At 36.2% G+C, this 13,910-nt stretch overlaps 1 protein-coding gene across 3 annotated transcripts in view; it reads left to right on the top strand.

Annotated features, from left to right (window-relative positions):
* Positions 1 to 13,910, top strand: part of TARBP1 (TAR (HIV-1) RNA binding protein 1) — a 38,918-nt gene that overhangs the window by 13,267 nt on the left and 11,741 nt on the right. For all 3 annotated transcript variants that reach the window (XM_061991006.1, XM_061991005.1, XM_061991003.1), the window contains exons 13-20: positions 2,844 to 2,941; positions 6,142 to 6,303; positions 7,589 to 7,782; positions 8,440 to 8,695; positions 8,786 to 8,974; positions 12,059 to 12,258; positions 12,400 to 12,471; positions 13,279 to 13,399. In XM_061991006.1, coding sequence (XP_061846990.1) covers positions 2,844 to 2,941; positions 6,142 to 6,303; positions 7,589 to 7,782; positions 8,440 to 8,695; positions 8,786 to 8,974; positions 12,059 to 12,258; positions 12,400 to 12,471; positions 13,279 to 13,399 — 1,292 coding nt within the window. The remainder of the gene's footprint in view (positions 1 to 2,843; positions 2,942 to 6,141; positions 6,304 to 7,588; positions 7,783 to 8,439; positions 8,696 to 8,785; positions 8,975 to 12,058; positions 12,259 to 12,399; positions 12,472 to 13,278; positions 13,400 to 13,910) is intronic.

Raw genomic sequence — 13,910 nt, 5'->3', positions numbered from 1 at the left:
ATTAGCAGTTTGTTAAAATTTGAAGACTGTGACCATATTACAAATATTTATAGTCCTATTCTTTGCCAATCGGTGGATTCTATAAATCATTTAGATGATTGAAGTAGTAGTACAGAAACCCAGCCTAACCTGCTTAGCTGCCCAAGGTTTAGCCAGAGCCTTCCCTGAGGGCATAAAGTGATCCTACTAGATATAGTCACTTCTGAAATGACTGGTAGATAGTTTGTTTTGGGTTTTTTTTCTCCCCTAATGCTGTTTAGACTGGGAAAGACAGGGTAACATCTCATTATTGTATTAGGTGTGATTTTTAGTGGATATGCTTAACTGACTTTCTTGAATTTGTTAAAAAGCAAGGCAGTTAAGAGGTGCCCACATAAGCACAAAGCCTCATGGTCTGACTGGGAGTTTCACCCCTCTCTCCCCAAGACTGAGCATTTGAACTTGTAGGCAAAAGCTGTGGAGTCCTTACTACTTTGATTAGAACTTAGTCAGTTTGTAACCAGAATAGATTTCTTCTCTTTTCCATTCTCCTTCCCTTTTCCCCTGAGAGCAAGAGAAAATTTGCATTATTTTCATGAATTAGAATGCTGAACTGGAACATGATGGATATTGACATTTGGTTTCTGCTTCTACAGATGATACAGAGATTTGAGGATTTTTGGGGTTTTTTTTTGTAGTATTTTTAGAACATGAAATACAAGATTAGTTTTGGAGCATGTGCCACAGATCTGGGCTCTTAAATGAAAAAACAACAACAAAAAAATTCAGGTTCTGCATCCAGGTTTCATGTATCTAGCCAAGTGTGGTCCTGAAGTAAATGCTTAAATTAGTTTTTTAAAAATCCTCCTCTTGAATTTTCTCTGTTTGACTGAAATACTGAGCACTAATTATACAGATTGTTAATGTTCATATTGTAGGGTGATCACTGACTGATGGAATAGTTTCCTTCAGGTGAAACTAAACTGTCCCCTAGCCGCCAGTGTGTGTTCAATCCACAGCATGAAGCTAGAGCAAACTTGGAGCATAGCCTCCAAAACACATGCTAGTGCTTATGAAGTTTTTAGTATCAAGTATTTAACTCTAACGTAGATGCTTGAGAATTTTAATACCCAACTTAACACTTGAAGTTCTGCTAACAGAGCTGTTGAGGCATGGCAAGGCTGTGCATCACAGTGTCCTGTAGAACACTCTCACAGGTACTCCAGCACAGCTCATTGTCAGTAGAGTCTTTCAAGAGGCTTTCAGAATCGGACTTCTAATATTATGTCTTTTTGTGTTAAGTCAAACAAGAAATACTTTTCTGATTTCCTATGATGTTTTTGTGCTTCCTTGTGCACAGGAGAAGCAAGCAATAAAACTTGTTTCTGCAGCTGGGAATTTGACTGTGTTGAGAGGTGGGAAGAGTAGTGTTGTAAAATACAAAAGCTTTGATTTTGTGTTAATTAAACAGGAGATGTAAATTGATGTCTATCAAATGATAAAATGGGAGGGGAGAGAAGGAATTTAAGCTTGTAAACAAAAAATAATAACAATTGGGAAGTATTTATTTAGGAGTAATGGGGATAGACATGTCTGAAATGCATGCTGAAATCAGTAGCATTTTCTGCAGGTCTTGTTAGTGCTGTTATTAAACTTCACAGTTTTAAACAGTAAGTTTTTCATACTTATTTTTTAATAATGTTATGGAGCCACTGATAGTGAATTGGATTTTATGTCCTATGTGTTTGTCTGAAGAATTTATTAATTTTAATTTCAGAGGATATTTTAGTAATTTAAGACTTAGGATGAAATGTAGTAATAATCCGATGTTTAGAACAAAATGTTTAATTACATGTTAAACTTTAGAAGTGCAGTCCAGTGAGCCATTTAATAGAGGATATTAAAGGTCTGGAAATATATCCCTTTTTAATCCACCTTTTGAAGGTCTTCTACTTCATACTGATTTTTGCTACATGAAGTGTAAATTGGGGTCTACTCCTTAAAAAAAAAAAAAAAAACAAAAAAACCAAAACAAAACCCCAAACAAAACAGCAGATGAAAACCACTGAGTAACTCTCCTAAATACTTAAACAAGATGGTCTTGCAGAGTTTTTAATTCCTTTGTCGTATTGATACATTATTTCTTTGTCTTTCAGCTAACCCTTACCCTTGAAGCACAGACTGAATTCTTTGTGGTTAAATATGTTTTACCACAGTGACCTGCCTCCATTTATGTTTATGAAATGCTATGCACATGTGATATACTTTGTTGCCTAGGGTTTTGTAACAGAAACTAATGCATTTTGTGTTATAACCTTGCATTTTTGTTTACAATGTTAAGCCAGGAAGCTACTTGACTGAAATCTTGTGAGATTACTCATGCCCAAAGCTCATTTATTTCTAAACAGAAAAAAACCCCAAACCTACCAGAAAAATGGTTTTCACTTCTGTAGATATTAGAAATGGGTAACTTCATTTTTCTCACATACTTATAATTGCTGGATATGGAAACTTTTATCCTCTATTGAAGAGTAACTTCATTAGTAAGCTGTTTGTGCTGAGGGTTGGAAATAGGAAAAATGTGTGCGTTTGAAGTTGGAAAATTATACTTTAGTCTTCTGGGGTTTTTGATTCACTAGTACTTGATAAATCTCAGGAAAGAATGACATCTGATTTGATTCTTTCAGCCCTATGGCTTACACTGCTAAAGAGTATAGAGGTGTTTTAAGGTATTCTTAGGTATTTGAATACTTGCTATTTTATAACTTTGACTCTAACTTAATTAAATCTGCATTATGTAAGAAGTGTCTTAATGAAATTTTATTTCTATATGTTAATATGGGGGTTTTTTTCTCTTCAAGCAGATGAGGTATTGTTTTTTGTCTGGAAATCTCTCATGACACCTGTAGAGAGTATTCTTGAATTTGTTCTCCGACGGCTTACTGCAAATGAGTTAAGCACTGTAAGTAATTATTGTGAAACATACTTTGGTGTGGTTTTGCTTGTTAATTTGATTACCAATGTGGCTACTTTTCATATCAAGTCTTTGAACACCTGGGAAGTCAATTTGCATAGAAACACTTCTGTGAACTTTTTTTGAATGAGAAGAGTAAGAATATAGGGGAAAAAAAGGTGTCTTGACAAATGTTTAGTGTCTGTAGCCCATATTACGTGTTTCTTCTGATTGCTTATTGTACAACTTCTTTTGATTTGAGGAGTGTCATATACTGTGTAGTATGTACTAGTACAGTTGTGGACATAGCAGGTTTAGAGTTTCGAGACCTCTAGTACTCAGCCTGGTTATCTTCTTTATTGACTATCTCCCACTGTTTGCTTGTTGCTGTGGCCAGTGTTTAAGTTTATACCCCCAAAGAAACCTCTACGAGTTCTTTTAGCAAAATGACTTGATGGAAGAGGAATTTGTCTTCTTTGAAAAAAGACTGTTGAATATATCAAAACTACAGTGCTTTTTAGAGAGAGTGGAATATTGTGATTCACTCTCTAAAGAGCTTTCAAGTCATGTAAATAAAAAGACATGTAAAGCAAAACATCTACAATCTACAGACGTTTTGGAATGTAGTGCTGATGATGAAGAGAATGGCTGGAAGAAAACAATTGAAAAAGAGGAACTGTTGGAAGTTTAAAAGGAGGCTAATGGTCAAACCTTGAAAGCTTTATGAAATGGAAAGTAGTAATGTTCAAAGCGAGGTACAAAATGATTAAGAATTCCAGGGGAGGGATAAGGAATAAGAGAAGATGCAGAGCTGTAAATTCCTCAGTTTGTTCAGTTGTGACCTTTACTTGTGTCACTTCTAATTTTGTATTGTAAAAAGGCAGAAAACCAAAATAGAGGTATTAAGAGAAGACATAAATTTAAAGATTAATTTAGGAGACTGTATTTGGATAGACTATTGAGATGAAGAGAGAAGACCAGAGAAATTGAAAAGGAAGGGACAATAAGATGGACAAAAAAGTGGCATTTTGAAAACTGTTTAATGAACAGTGGATCTAGAAAAGAAAACTGATTTAGGCTTTATGGAGAAACTTAAATGGATGAGTGTGAAGAAATTATACTGAGCAGAAGTCAAATTTGCTTTTTTATGTTTGGGAAAGCGAAAAAAGTCTGAGTTGGAAGGGAAAGGAAAGCATATGTTTCTGCAAGCATGGAAACTTGGAGAGGAGTATGGGGCTCTGGGGCACTTTCTCAGAAACAGTATGAAAAGTAAAAACTGAAGGGGAAATCATAGAATCATAGAATGGTAGGGGTTGGAAGGGACCTTTAGAGATCATCTAGTCCAACTCCCCTGCAGAAGCAGGTTCACCTAGATCAGGTCATACACAGGAACGTGTCCAGGCAGGTCTTGAAGACCTCCAAGGAAGGAGACTCCACACCCTCCCTGGGCAGCCTGTTCTACTGCTCTGTCACCCTCATAGTAAAGTAGTTTTTTCTTATGTTTAAATGGAACTTTTTGTGTTCCAGCTTCATCCCATTACCCCTTGTCCTGTTGCTAGCTACTATAGAAAAAAGAGGTGTCCCGACTTCCTGACACCCACCCTTTAGATATTTGCAAATATTAATGAGATCCCCCCTCAGACTCCTCTTCTCTAGACTAAACAGCCCCAGTTCCATAATGAAGATGCTCCAGTGCCCTGATCATCTCAGTGTCCCTGTTCTGGACTCTGTCCAGAAGTTCTCTGTCCCTGTTGAGCTGGGGAGCCCAGAACTGGACACAGGACTCCAGATGAGACCTCACCAGGGCAGAGTAGAGGGGGAATAGAACCTCCCTCGACCTGCTGGCCACACTCTTCTTGATGTATCCCAGGATGCCATTGGCCTTCTTGGCCATGAGGGCACTTTGCTGGCTCATGGTTAGTTTATTATCAATGAGGACTCCCAGGTCTCTCTCTGCAGAGCTGCTCTCCAGCAGGTCAATCCCCAGCCTGTACTGGTGTGTGGGGTTGTTCCTTCCCAGGTGCAGGACTCTGCACTTGTCCTTGTTGAACCTCATGAGGTTCCTCTCTGCCCAATTCTCAAGCTGTTCGAGATCCCGCTGAATGGCAGCACAGCCTTCTGGGGAATCAGCCAGTCCTCCCAGTTTGGTGTCATCAGCTAACTTGCTGATGGTACATGCCATCCCTTCAGGTCATTGATGGAGGTACTGAACGAGACTGGCCCCAGAACTCCACTGGCCACAGGCCTCCAACTCGATTCTGTGCCATTTATCACCAGCCTCTGGGCTCTGTCATTCAGCCAGCTCTCAATCCACCTCACTGTCCACTCATCCAAGCCACACTTGGATCCACCTCACTGTCCACTCATCCAAGCCTGAACTTTCTGATGAGGATGTTATGGGAGACAGTGTCAAAAGCTTTGCTGAAGTCAAGGCAGATGACATCCGCTGCTCTCCCCTCATCTAGCCAGCCAGTCTTGTGATGCAAAGGAAGAAAATAAATTTGAGAGTGGACAGTCTCCAAAATGTGAGTGTGGTGGAAGATTGATGCGAAAAATGATCTCGTGTCAAAGCAAAAGTTAGAGTTGAATCAAGAGAATGGCATTTGAAAGTCGGTGGAAATTCAAAGGAGTATTTTCTCTCAAAACTATAATGTTAATTCTTCTCTGGTTCCTTGAGTGCATGGGGTGGTTTTAAGGTATGTGAATAAAAGTTGCAAATACAGCTTTTTAGTTTCCTCTTCCTCTGTATAATACAGAAGATAAAGCCATGAGATAAAACTTACCTGGTGAAGAAGTGCAAGGCTTGCTGTTGTGTACATACAAGAGTGCAGTGCTGATTACTGAGTGAGTTGGCTTTGAACACCACTTCTGATACTCGGGCTAGCTCAGGTGTTTTTATATGGCATTGCTTTTAGCTCGGTAAGGGAAGTTAAGTAAACTTACCAATTAGAAGAAGGGGAGATTTCCTTCAGGTTTTCACACTGTCTCTTCTAGGACATACTTCAGAGCCCTAAAACTGAAAGAACCTGTAAGATGAAAATGTTTTTTAAAAAAACCTTAAACCTCAAACAAACAAACCCAAAATTAAAGGTTGTTCAACTGCAGTGACTGCTGTTGTTTTCCTTCTGCTATCACTGTTTACTAATTTTCTTTCTTTTCATGTTTCCTTCTCTTAATGCTTCAGTTTACCTTTGTTTCCTCATTTTTAGATTGACGATTTGGATCGTTGTGATCTATACTTAGCTTTAATTCCAGAGATAGTGAATTTATGCTTGCAAGTCAGCTGGAAGAAAGTAGCATCTATCAAGAATTTCATTTTGTCCCTGACAAATGCATCTATTCGTAATCTTCAGGACAGAAGTTGTGAAGAGGTAACTTGACATTGTTTACAACCGTATTCCGATCATGCGTCTTGGCAATGCAACGTTAATGTATAAATATCTGTAGCTAAGATTTTTAGTACTTTTGTTTTCTTATATTACATTTTTTTAGCTAAAGGAAGACTTCAGTTGTCATAACGGACATTGTATACTCAAAAGATTTTCCTCAAATATGAACCAGTCTTACTGAGGAAGTTATTGTTAAATGCATTTAGTATTAACAATCTCTTGAATTTCCAAACTGAATTATACAGAGAAAAAAAATTCCAGAACCCAGCATTGCTTTGGCTTTTATGTTTATTGTCATGTAGTTCTATGTCTTAGGCCAGTAGATGTGAAATAGATATGTTTTCATAAAGATCTTTCAAAAGATGAAGAAACGTTAATAACCTTGAAAAAAGGAGAAGATTTAAATTAAGATTTGTTGGGCGCTATGGTCTTTAGTACTTTCTGGGTTGAGTTATTGATCAAGAACAGTTAATAACACCTTAAAAGATTTGAAATATTTGACTTATTAGACTTATATTTCTAAGGAAACAAAGAGCAAGATTTTTATTTTCTTTTCTTCCTTTGGTTATGTGAATGAAACTTATTCCAGTAGTTTCAGAGTAAGCATTTTCTGGTCCAAACTTAGTGTTCACTGAGCGTCCCTACCAACTTACTTTGGATTCAGTAGAATTATATTGTCATGATGATTTCCTCAGTTGCATATCCTGGACATCTCCAGTTTAAGAAGAAGAAAAAAAAAAAAGCTCATTTCAGATGAGGAAAATCTTTTCTACCAAAACCTGGCTCAGGCAAAGCCGCTACATTATCACATATAATAATCATAGTAGGTGTTGTGACCTTTTGTTTTAGCCTCTTGGAGTGGTTAGCATGTAGTGTTCCTAATTTCATCTGTCCTGCTGCATTGGATTTCTGACTATATAGACCTTCATGTTTTTTCCATTACCCAGCAATATATGTAAACTGCTTTCTGGCAAGATAGAAATGTTCCATCATAGTAGAGCTAGGTGACTGCACTTAAATGAATAAGTGACTCATTTGTGAGACTTATACTTTTTTCAGTACTCATAACTTGTGACTGATTGCTGTGACCCAGTCAAGCAAAGCTGTGTTAGGCTTAGGGTAAGAAAATAAGGAAGAAGAATGCAAAGTTGCTACCTTAAAATATCTGAGGTGATACAAATAGGAGAATTATCAAAAGTATCAATGGATTGTTTGTATCAGAAGAAATCAGTGCATGTTTGTTCATCTATGATTTGTTTTTAATTAGGAGCTGAAGCTTAAAGAACAAATCAAAAAAGTAGCTAGCATGGCTTCACTTAGAGCAGTTTGTGAGACAATGGATCAGAAACCTGAAGCGTGCCTTGGATCTCTGCCTTCTATGGATGCTCTGAAGAGATTCATTTCCTTTTCTCAGTTCAATGAAGTATTAAAGAAGCCATCATACATTGAAGAAAAAAGTAGGTACGTCTGTGCTACAGCTTTAGAAGTTACAGAGTAAGGTTACTTAGTGTGGTGATTAACATTCTGTTTTTTTCTTCTCTTTGATAGCTTTTTGCCGAGATAAAGATGAAAAATTCTACACACAAACTACTTTTTTTTTCTATTTTGTCTTAACATTGAGGTTTTAGAACATCAGAACAGCTATAATTGATCAGACCAAAGATTGTTTTGCTCATTTCTGTAGTGCTATTAAGCCAGAGCTAGCTTTGAACACTGAGTACCATGATGCCAACTTAAAAATATATATTACAGTGGACAGAGCCATAGTACGTGTGCAAGTGAGTTTAAGTGGAAATTGCTTACTGTTGGGGAAGGGAAGCCAAGAGCAAGCCTGGTGGCCAAAACCCAAATGCTTGGGTAACAAAAAAGGATGGCCAATGTATAGTGATGTTTCCACAGAATACTGTCCCAGGTGTTTGACTAGTGAGACTTCCTGAGCCTGGAAGTGATTGTGGATTTGTCTTCCATGAACTTGTCCAGTGTCACCATGAATCTGTGTAAATTTTAGCACCTTGATGAGGTGTAGTGACTCTGTACAGTTCAATTGTTCCTAGTGGAATAGAAATGTGCAAGATAAATTAATACAAGATGTATTTAAGAATAATATTTGTCTTACAGCTTATGCGAAGAAACAACGTCTCAAGGTTGGGGAAAAATTGTTGCACGCTATGTTCATGACCAGTGGATTTGCCTTCGTTTCATTTTGAATTCCTTTCCAATACCGGCTCAAGAATATGAAGAGACTTCAGAAATGTCATTATCTACAGCTGAAAAGTCAAGGAAAATTCTTCAGTCTGCATTAGAAGCCCTAGCTATTCTTCCTTCAGACCAAGTTTTACCAGTGTTCGACTGCATGAAAGTCCTTGTTCCCAAGGTGAAACATAAAGCTGCATGATACTAATATTTCTGTGGGCAGGGTTTTTTTTTTTCAAATGTAACACTTTGTTCTTCTCTGTATTTGCAGCTTCTGGACACATCGGAGTCCCTCTGCATAGAAGCATTTGATTTATCTTGGAAAATTGTATCTTCTTTGAGCAACACACAGCTAATATTTTGGTCCAATCTAAAAGCTTTTGTTCAGTTCATCTTTGATACTGAGGTTCTAGCTGTTGCTGCAAGTGCAAAGGGTCAAGCGTATACCAAAATAAAAGAGGTCAGTCTTAAGCATTCTTTTTTGGGAACAGAATGTAAATGTTATCTGGATCTAAAATGTATTTTACTGTTTATTTTCCCTTCAGCTATTGTGAATTTTTTAATTTCCAAAAAGGTAGTAGTTTCAGTGGTAAGACAAAAGATATGAGAATTAGATTAAGGATAAATAAATACATTGTTTTTGTTAAATGGAAAATGGAAAGTACTATTTCATTGACTGTTTAGTATCTTCTACATTCAACAAAATGGGAGTTGTTTTTGTATTAAATTTTTACATTATCCACTTCCTCTTGAAAATTCTCTTCAGGATTTACCATGTAAACTGCCACCAACTATTAAAATTGTGGGAAAATGATGCTTTTTTTTAGTAGTTTAGTCATTCTGAAAATACATTGTTAAATGAAAAGTTAGGACTATTCAAGACTTTTTCATTAGATGCCATTGAATAAGCCAACTTTAACTGCTTCTTTAAAGTTGGGTTTTTTTTCTCTGAGGGTTCAAGTTTAAAAAAAAAAGAGTCACCTTAAAGGTGAATCAACTTTAGAGTTCATTGTATTACTGCATGATAGCACTGCCTCTGTAATTGAGGAAAAAAAAAAAAACATACTTTTTTTTGGTTAAGATGTAAGTTTCCTGTACTCCGAAAGTTCTTGCATGTGTCATCAAGTTCTTGCATATGTTTGTTCACTTTAAGTCACTAAAGCTGTATTTGGTACTGGGATGTTGGTTCATCTTGGCTTTATACACTGGAAACTTGTTCACTATTTCTTTTCTAAATAATTTTTCTTGGATTTTTTTTTTTTTTTTTTTGCTTTTTCCCCTCTCAGACCATAAATTAAATGTTTGTGCAGAACCAGAGCAGGAATATATGATATATTAGTTACCAGTATATAAGTGTGCTTAGGACATACTGTCTCATGTGTTGCTTTGTACTCAGCACAGAAATTGTACCTGGAGTGGCTGCAGTTGTGCTTTGAAGGCACTATAAGTAGCTTTATCCTGGTATCACATTGATAACTGTAAATAATAGCAAATGTCTGAGCTTTATTTTCATCTCAGAAATGCCAAAATGTTTCTTATTTAAATATAGAAAAGATTGTCGCTTTGTAGCTACTGAACATTGCTGTGATAGCTCCATATTAACCTTAAGCATCTTAAGATATAGCCTCATTTATTTTCTCTTTTGTTCTTATTAAAAACTTGCTTCAAATGAATGTTACTCTATTTCAAACAGTAGATAACACTTGGAGTTTGCAATCTTCATAGTGTGCAAGGACGGTAAAATATCTCTTCAGTTCTAAGAAGCAGTTAATGTTTTAATGAATAACTGTAAGGGATAATTGTGTGCTCAGTGTTCTAGTAATTGATGAGCTGCAGTTTTTAATTTTTTTTCTATGTTAAGATTTGTTTAAATTTTTAGAATTACTGTCCTAACTTCAGCATTAGTATTTGAAGCACTATGTAAGGTGTGTTTTGCCAACGTGGACAATCTTGAGTCTGTGTGACAGCTATCCCATTGTCTGCAGTGGGACATACCATGACAGCAGGCATCAAGGAGCTAATGAAGGTGTCTTACACTCAACAAAGGGCATCTGGTCGAGCCACCTTCTGCCCCTTCATAAGAAAATGAAGATAAAGTCCCCAAGCAAGTGCCTACTTCTGTGTATTCTTATCCCACTCCTTGGCAGTCTGTTGCCATTGACCCCTCGTGCAATGGATATATAGTTTTAGCTATAGAGAAGAAATGGTGGAACTGCTTGATGCTGATTTATTACAGAAGCATGATTTAATTTTGTCTACCACAGTGCACTCTATCTTTTTAATAATAGTTGGAAGGGATGGAACAAAGGGATATTTGAACCAAAAAAAGAATATTGCTATGGTAAAATCCACAAGAGCTCCTGCAGAAATGCCTAGAGCACTGTGTTCTTAGGCTTCATTTTTTCTGCTGCACTTTTCCCTTGTCATTCCTTATTCAGATATTAGTTGGGCAGGAACTTAAATTTCCTCTGTATGTGCTGGACTTAATTGGAAAACATTCTAGCATTGAGAAATGCTTAGTAAATGTCATGTTACTTCCCTACAGGTAAAACAAGACAGTCGAATATTGGAATTATTGGGAAAGTTACAGTGCCTGTCTTTGCATTAAAAGAAAAGTTTGAGTTCTTTGTAAAAAGACAAAATGTTTCTAGCATAGGATTTCGTTTTTCCTTGGAAAGCGTTTCTTCAGAGTGCATCCCAGTATTTCATTTTAAGCTCTTCATGACCTTCTTGGTGCTTTAATCCGTAGCAGTTCGGAACAACTTTGTGTATTTAAGTGGAATTACTGCCAAAAAATTATCACAATATCAAAACTATCATTTTGGAGCATGGAAGAGAAGAAACTTTGTTGTGTAGGAGCTATCACATCTTCTGGAAAGCCATTCTCATGGACAACTGTAACTGATGTTTTCTAAAAACCCACATGTTCATTCTGAAACCCCTTGTCCTCTCCCAAATGCTTGCAACTTCTTGTAAAAAATTTACTTTGTAGCTGAAGTTTACTCTTGCTCTTAGCCTAATGAAGGGAGTAGGAAAGACAAAATTTGGGGCTGTTTTTTCTTCTTTTTGGAGAAGTTCTAGTTTCATGTATCTTAAATATACCCTAAAAAAACCCCAAAAAGTTAATGATACAAAGACATTTTGCCTCAACATTATTGTAATCCTCAATAAAGAAGAGAATTAGTGATATGGCTACCTATGGAAGAGATTTTATTCAGTTTATTTTCTTTTTCTGAATTGGTATGGATTGATTTAAAACACCAGGTGTGTATTCATGAAGTAAGCCCAAGTTCATTTGTTCAGATTATCAGGAGATTTGTGTAAAGCATCTGATGTGTTTTAAGCAAAGTTCAGTTCTATCTTTTATTAACATAAGTGTGTACTGAGAATTGTAGATAGATTGAAGACAGCATTAACCTGGGCAAAGATAGGATTGCAAAAGATGGTCAGACCTGCTAAAACAGGTATCGCTACACTATTAGTCTGATAAATCCAGTACTTCTGAAAATTAGATTTAGAATCTTTCATTTCTGCTTCTTTTCAGATAATTTTCAAGCTTATAGATATGTCCACTACAAAGACTGGAGTCTTCAATGTAGTCCTTAGTCATTGTTGTCGATCTTGGATATTTCCCGCTGTCGATGAGAGAAGTGCCTTGGCAAATGCTTTCTTAAATGCTGGAAATTACTGGGAACTTATCACTGAGGCTTGTGTCTTTGGAACTGTATTTAGGAGGGATCAAAGGTATAAAGAAAGCCTTTGTGGTTATATTTGTTACAATTTTGTGTGCTTTGTTTGCTTTTAAACTTTGAGATAACTATTGAAAACAGGTTTTTATATACCGTTCTGCTAATTTTGTTGCTTTATCTTCTTTCATATGTGAAGACTTACTCAGGATGTGCATGCCTTCGTAGAAAATCTTGGAGAAAAATGTGCAGCAAATGTTGTTACAGAAAGGTAATGATTTTGAATGTGCACCTTATAATACTTGATGTGAATATGTCTCCATTGTGATTGATGCTATAACAGGAAAAAAGTTGGTTTTGAAATCAGATTCTTATAATAGAATTTCTCAAGTTAGAGAAGACCTATAAGGAGTATATTCATAATCTTTTGAAATACTGGTAAAAGGGATATACATCACATTATATTCATAATTGAAATATAAAATGTTAATAGTTAGAAGTGTTAATAGTTGACTAAACTTGAACTTTAAAAAAAATCTGCTGCCAAAGTTCACTACTGCTGTGTTTTCTTCCAAGAACTTCTGGTTTTTCAAATACCTGGATGTGACAGTCTGCAGCTGTGTGATGCTTTCTTACCTATAATGTCATTAATTCTGCTCTTGACATTAATTATTCTAGATGTCCCCAAGTACCTAATAGGAATCAAGTGTTGTTTTGGACTAGAATATTTGACCAAAACTGTAAGCGTAAATTAGTTGTTTTAAGATTACAGTTTACAAGCAAAGAACTTTGAAAACATTTTATGATACAGCTCTTTGTGTAGAAGTTATTTTAAGCACTCAGATGCCATTAAAGACTTGCCTAGAAGCAACATCAGTTTATCTGGCACTCACTGTTTTTCTTCATGAGCAATGATGAACAGACTTCACAATTCTGGCTCTGTGTGTTTGCATATTGTCTCACTACAGACAACTTGATGGCTGCATGTTAAAGATGCTAGGTGCTTTTTTATAATTTAGGAATTATTTTTATATCTGAACAAGTAGATTCTAATTTCTTTTCAATCGATATTTTACAGTAGAAACCGAGATGACCACTACGTTCGGGTTTGTGCTATTAAATTCCTGTGTTTGTTGGATGGATCAAATATATTGCATAGGACATTTATGGAAGACATTTTCATCAAACTACTTGATAAAGTAAAGTTCAGTTCTCTTGGTATATAAATGTAGTGTCAATATGGTTACTAAAATGCAAAGTATTTACAGTTGATGGGATGTTAATTATAGTTGTTTGTATAGCTTGTCTAGATTTGCCCAGTAATGCACTTCTTTTTTTTGTTATGAGACAGAAATGAGCCAAACCAAAATAGTTGGCATCATCTTTCAGGTTTATTTCTCTGTTCTTAGTGGTTTTTCCGACTTCATAGAACACTATCCAAATTCTAACCATTGTTCCGTAGTGAATCTCCCTTTAGGAGGCTGCATTTTAGTTCAACAATTGCAGTCTACTTGTCTCCTTAAAAGACCTTTATAAGTAGAATTAATGGAGAGGGTTAAATCTGATTTTTGTTTACGTCGTAGCTGCTTATGCACTGGCAGTAGGGTAAAGTCAGTGATTACTGCAGCTATTAGAACATAACTCATGCATTCTGGTACTTCAGAATTCTGCTTTTGTTGGAAGAACAAGCAGTAGGTGGTCCTTCATTCC

This window comes from Colius striatus, chromosome 2, assembly GCF_028858725.1.
Source record: "Colius striatus isolate bColStr4 chromosome 2, bColStr4.1.hap1, whole genome shotgun sequence".
Classification (NCBI taxonomy): domain Eukaryota; kingdom Metazoa; phylum Chordata; class Aves; order Coliiformes; family Coliidae; genus Colius; species Colius striatus.
This window is presented reverse-complemented; position numbering and strand designations above follow the sequence as displayed.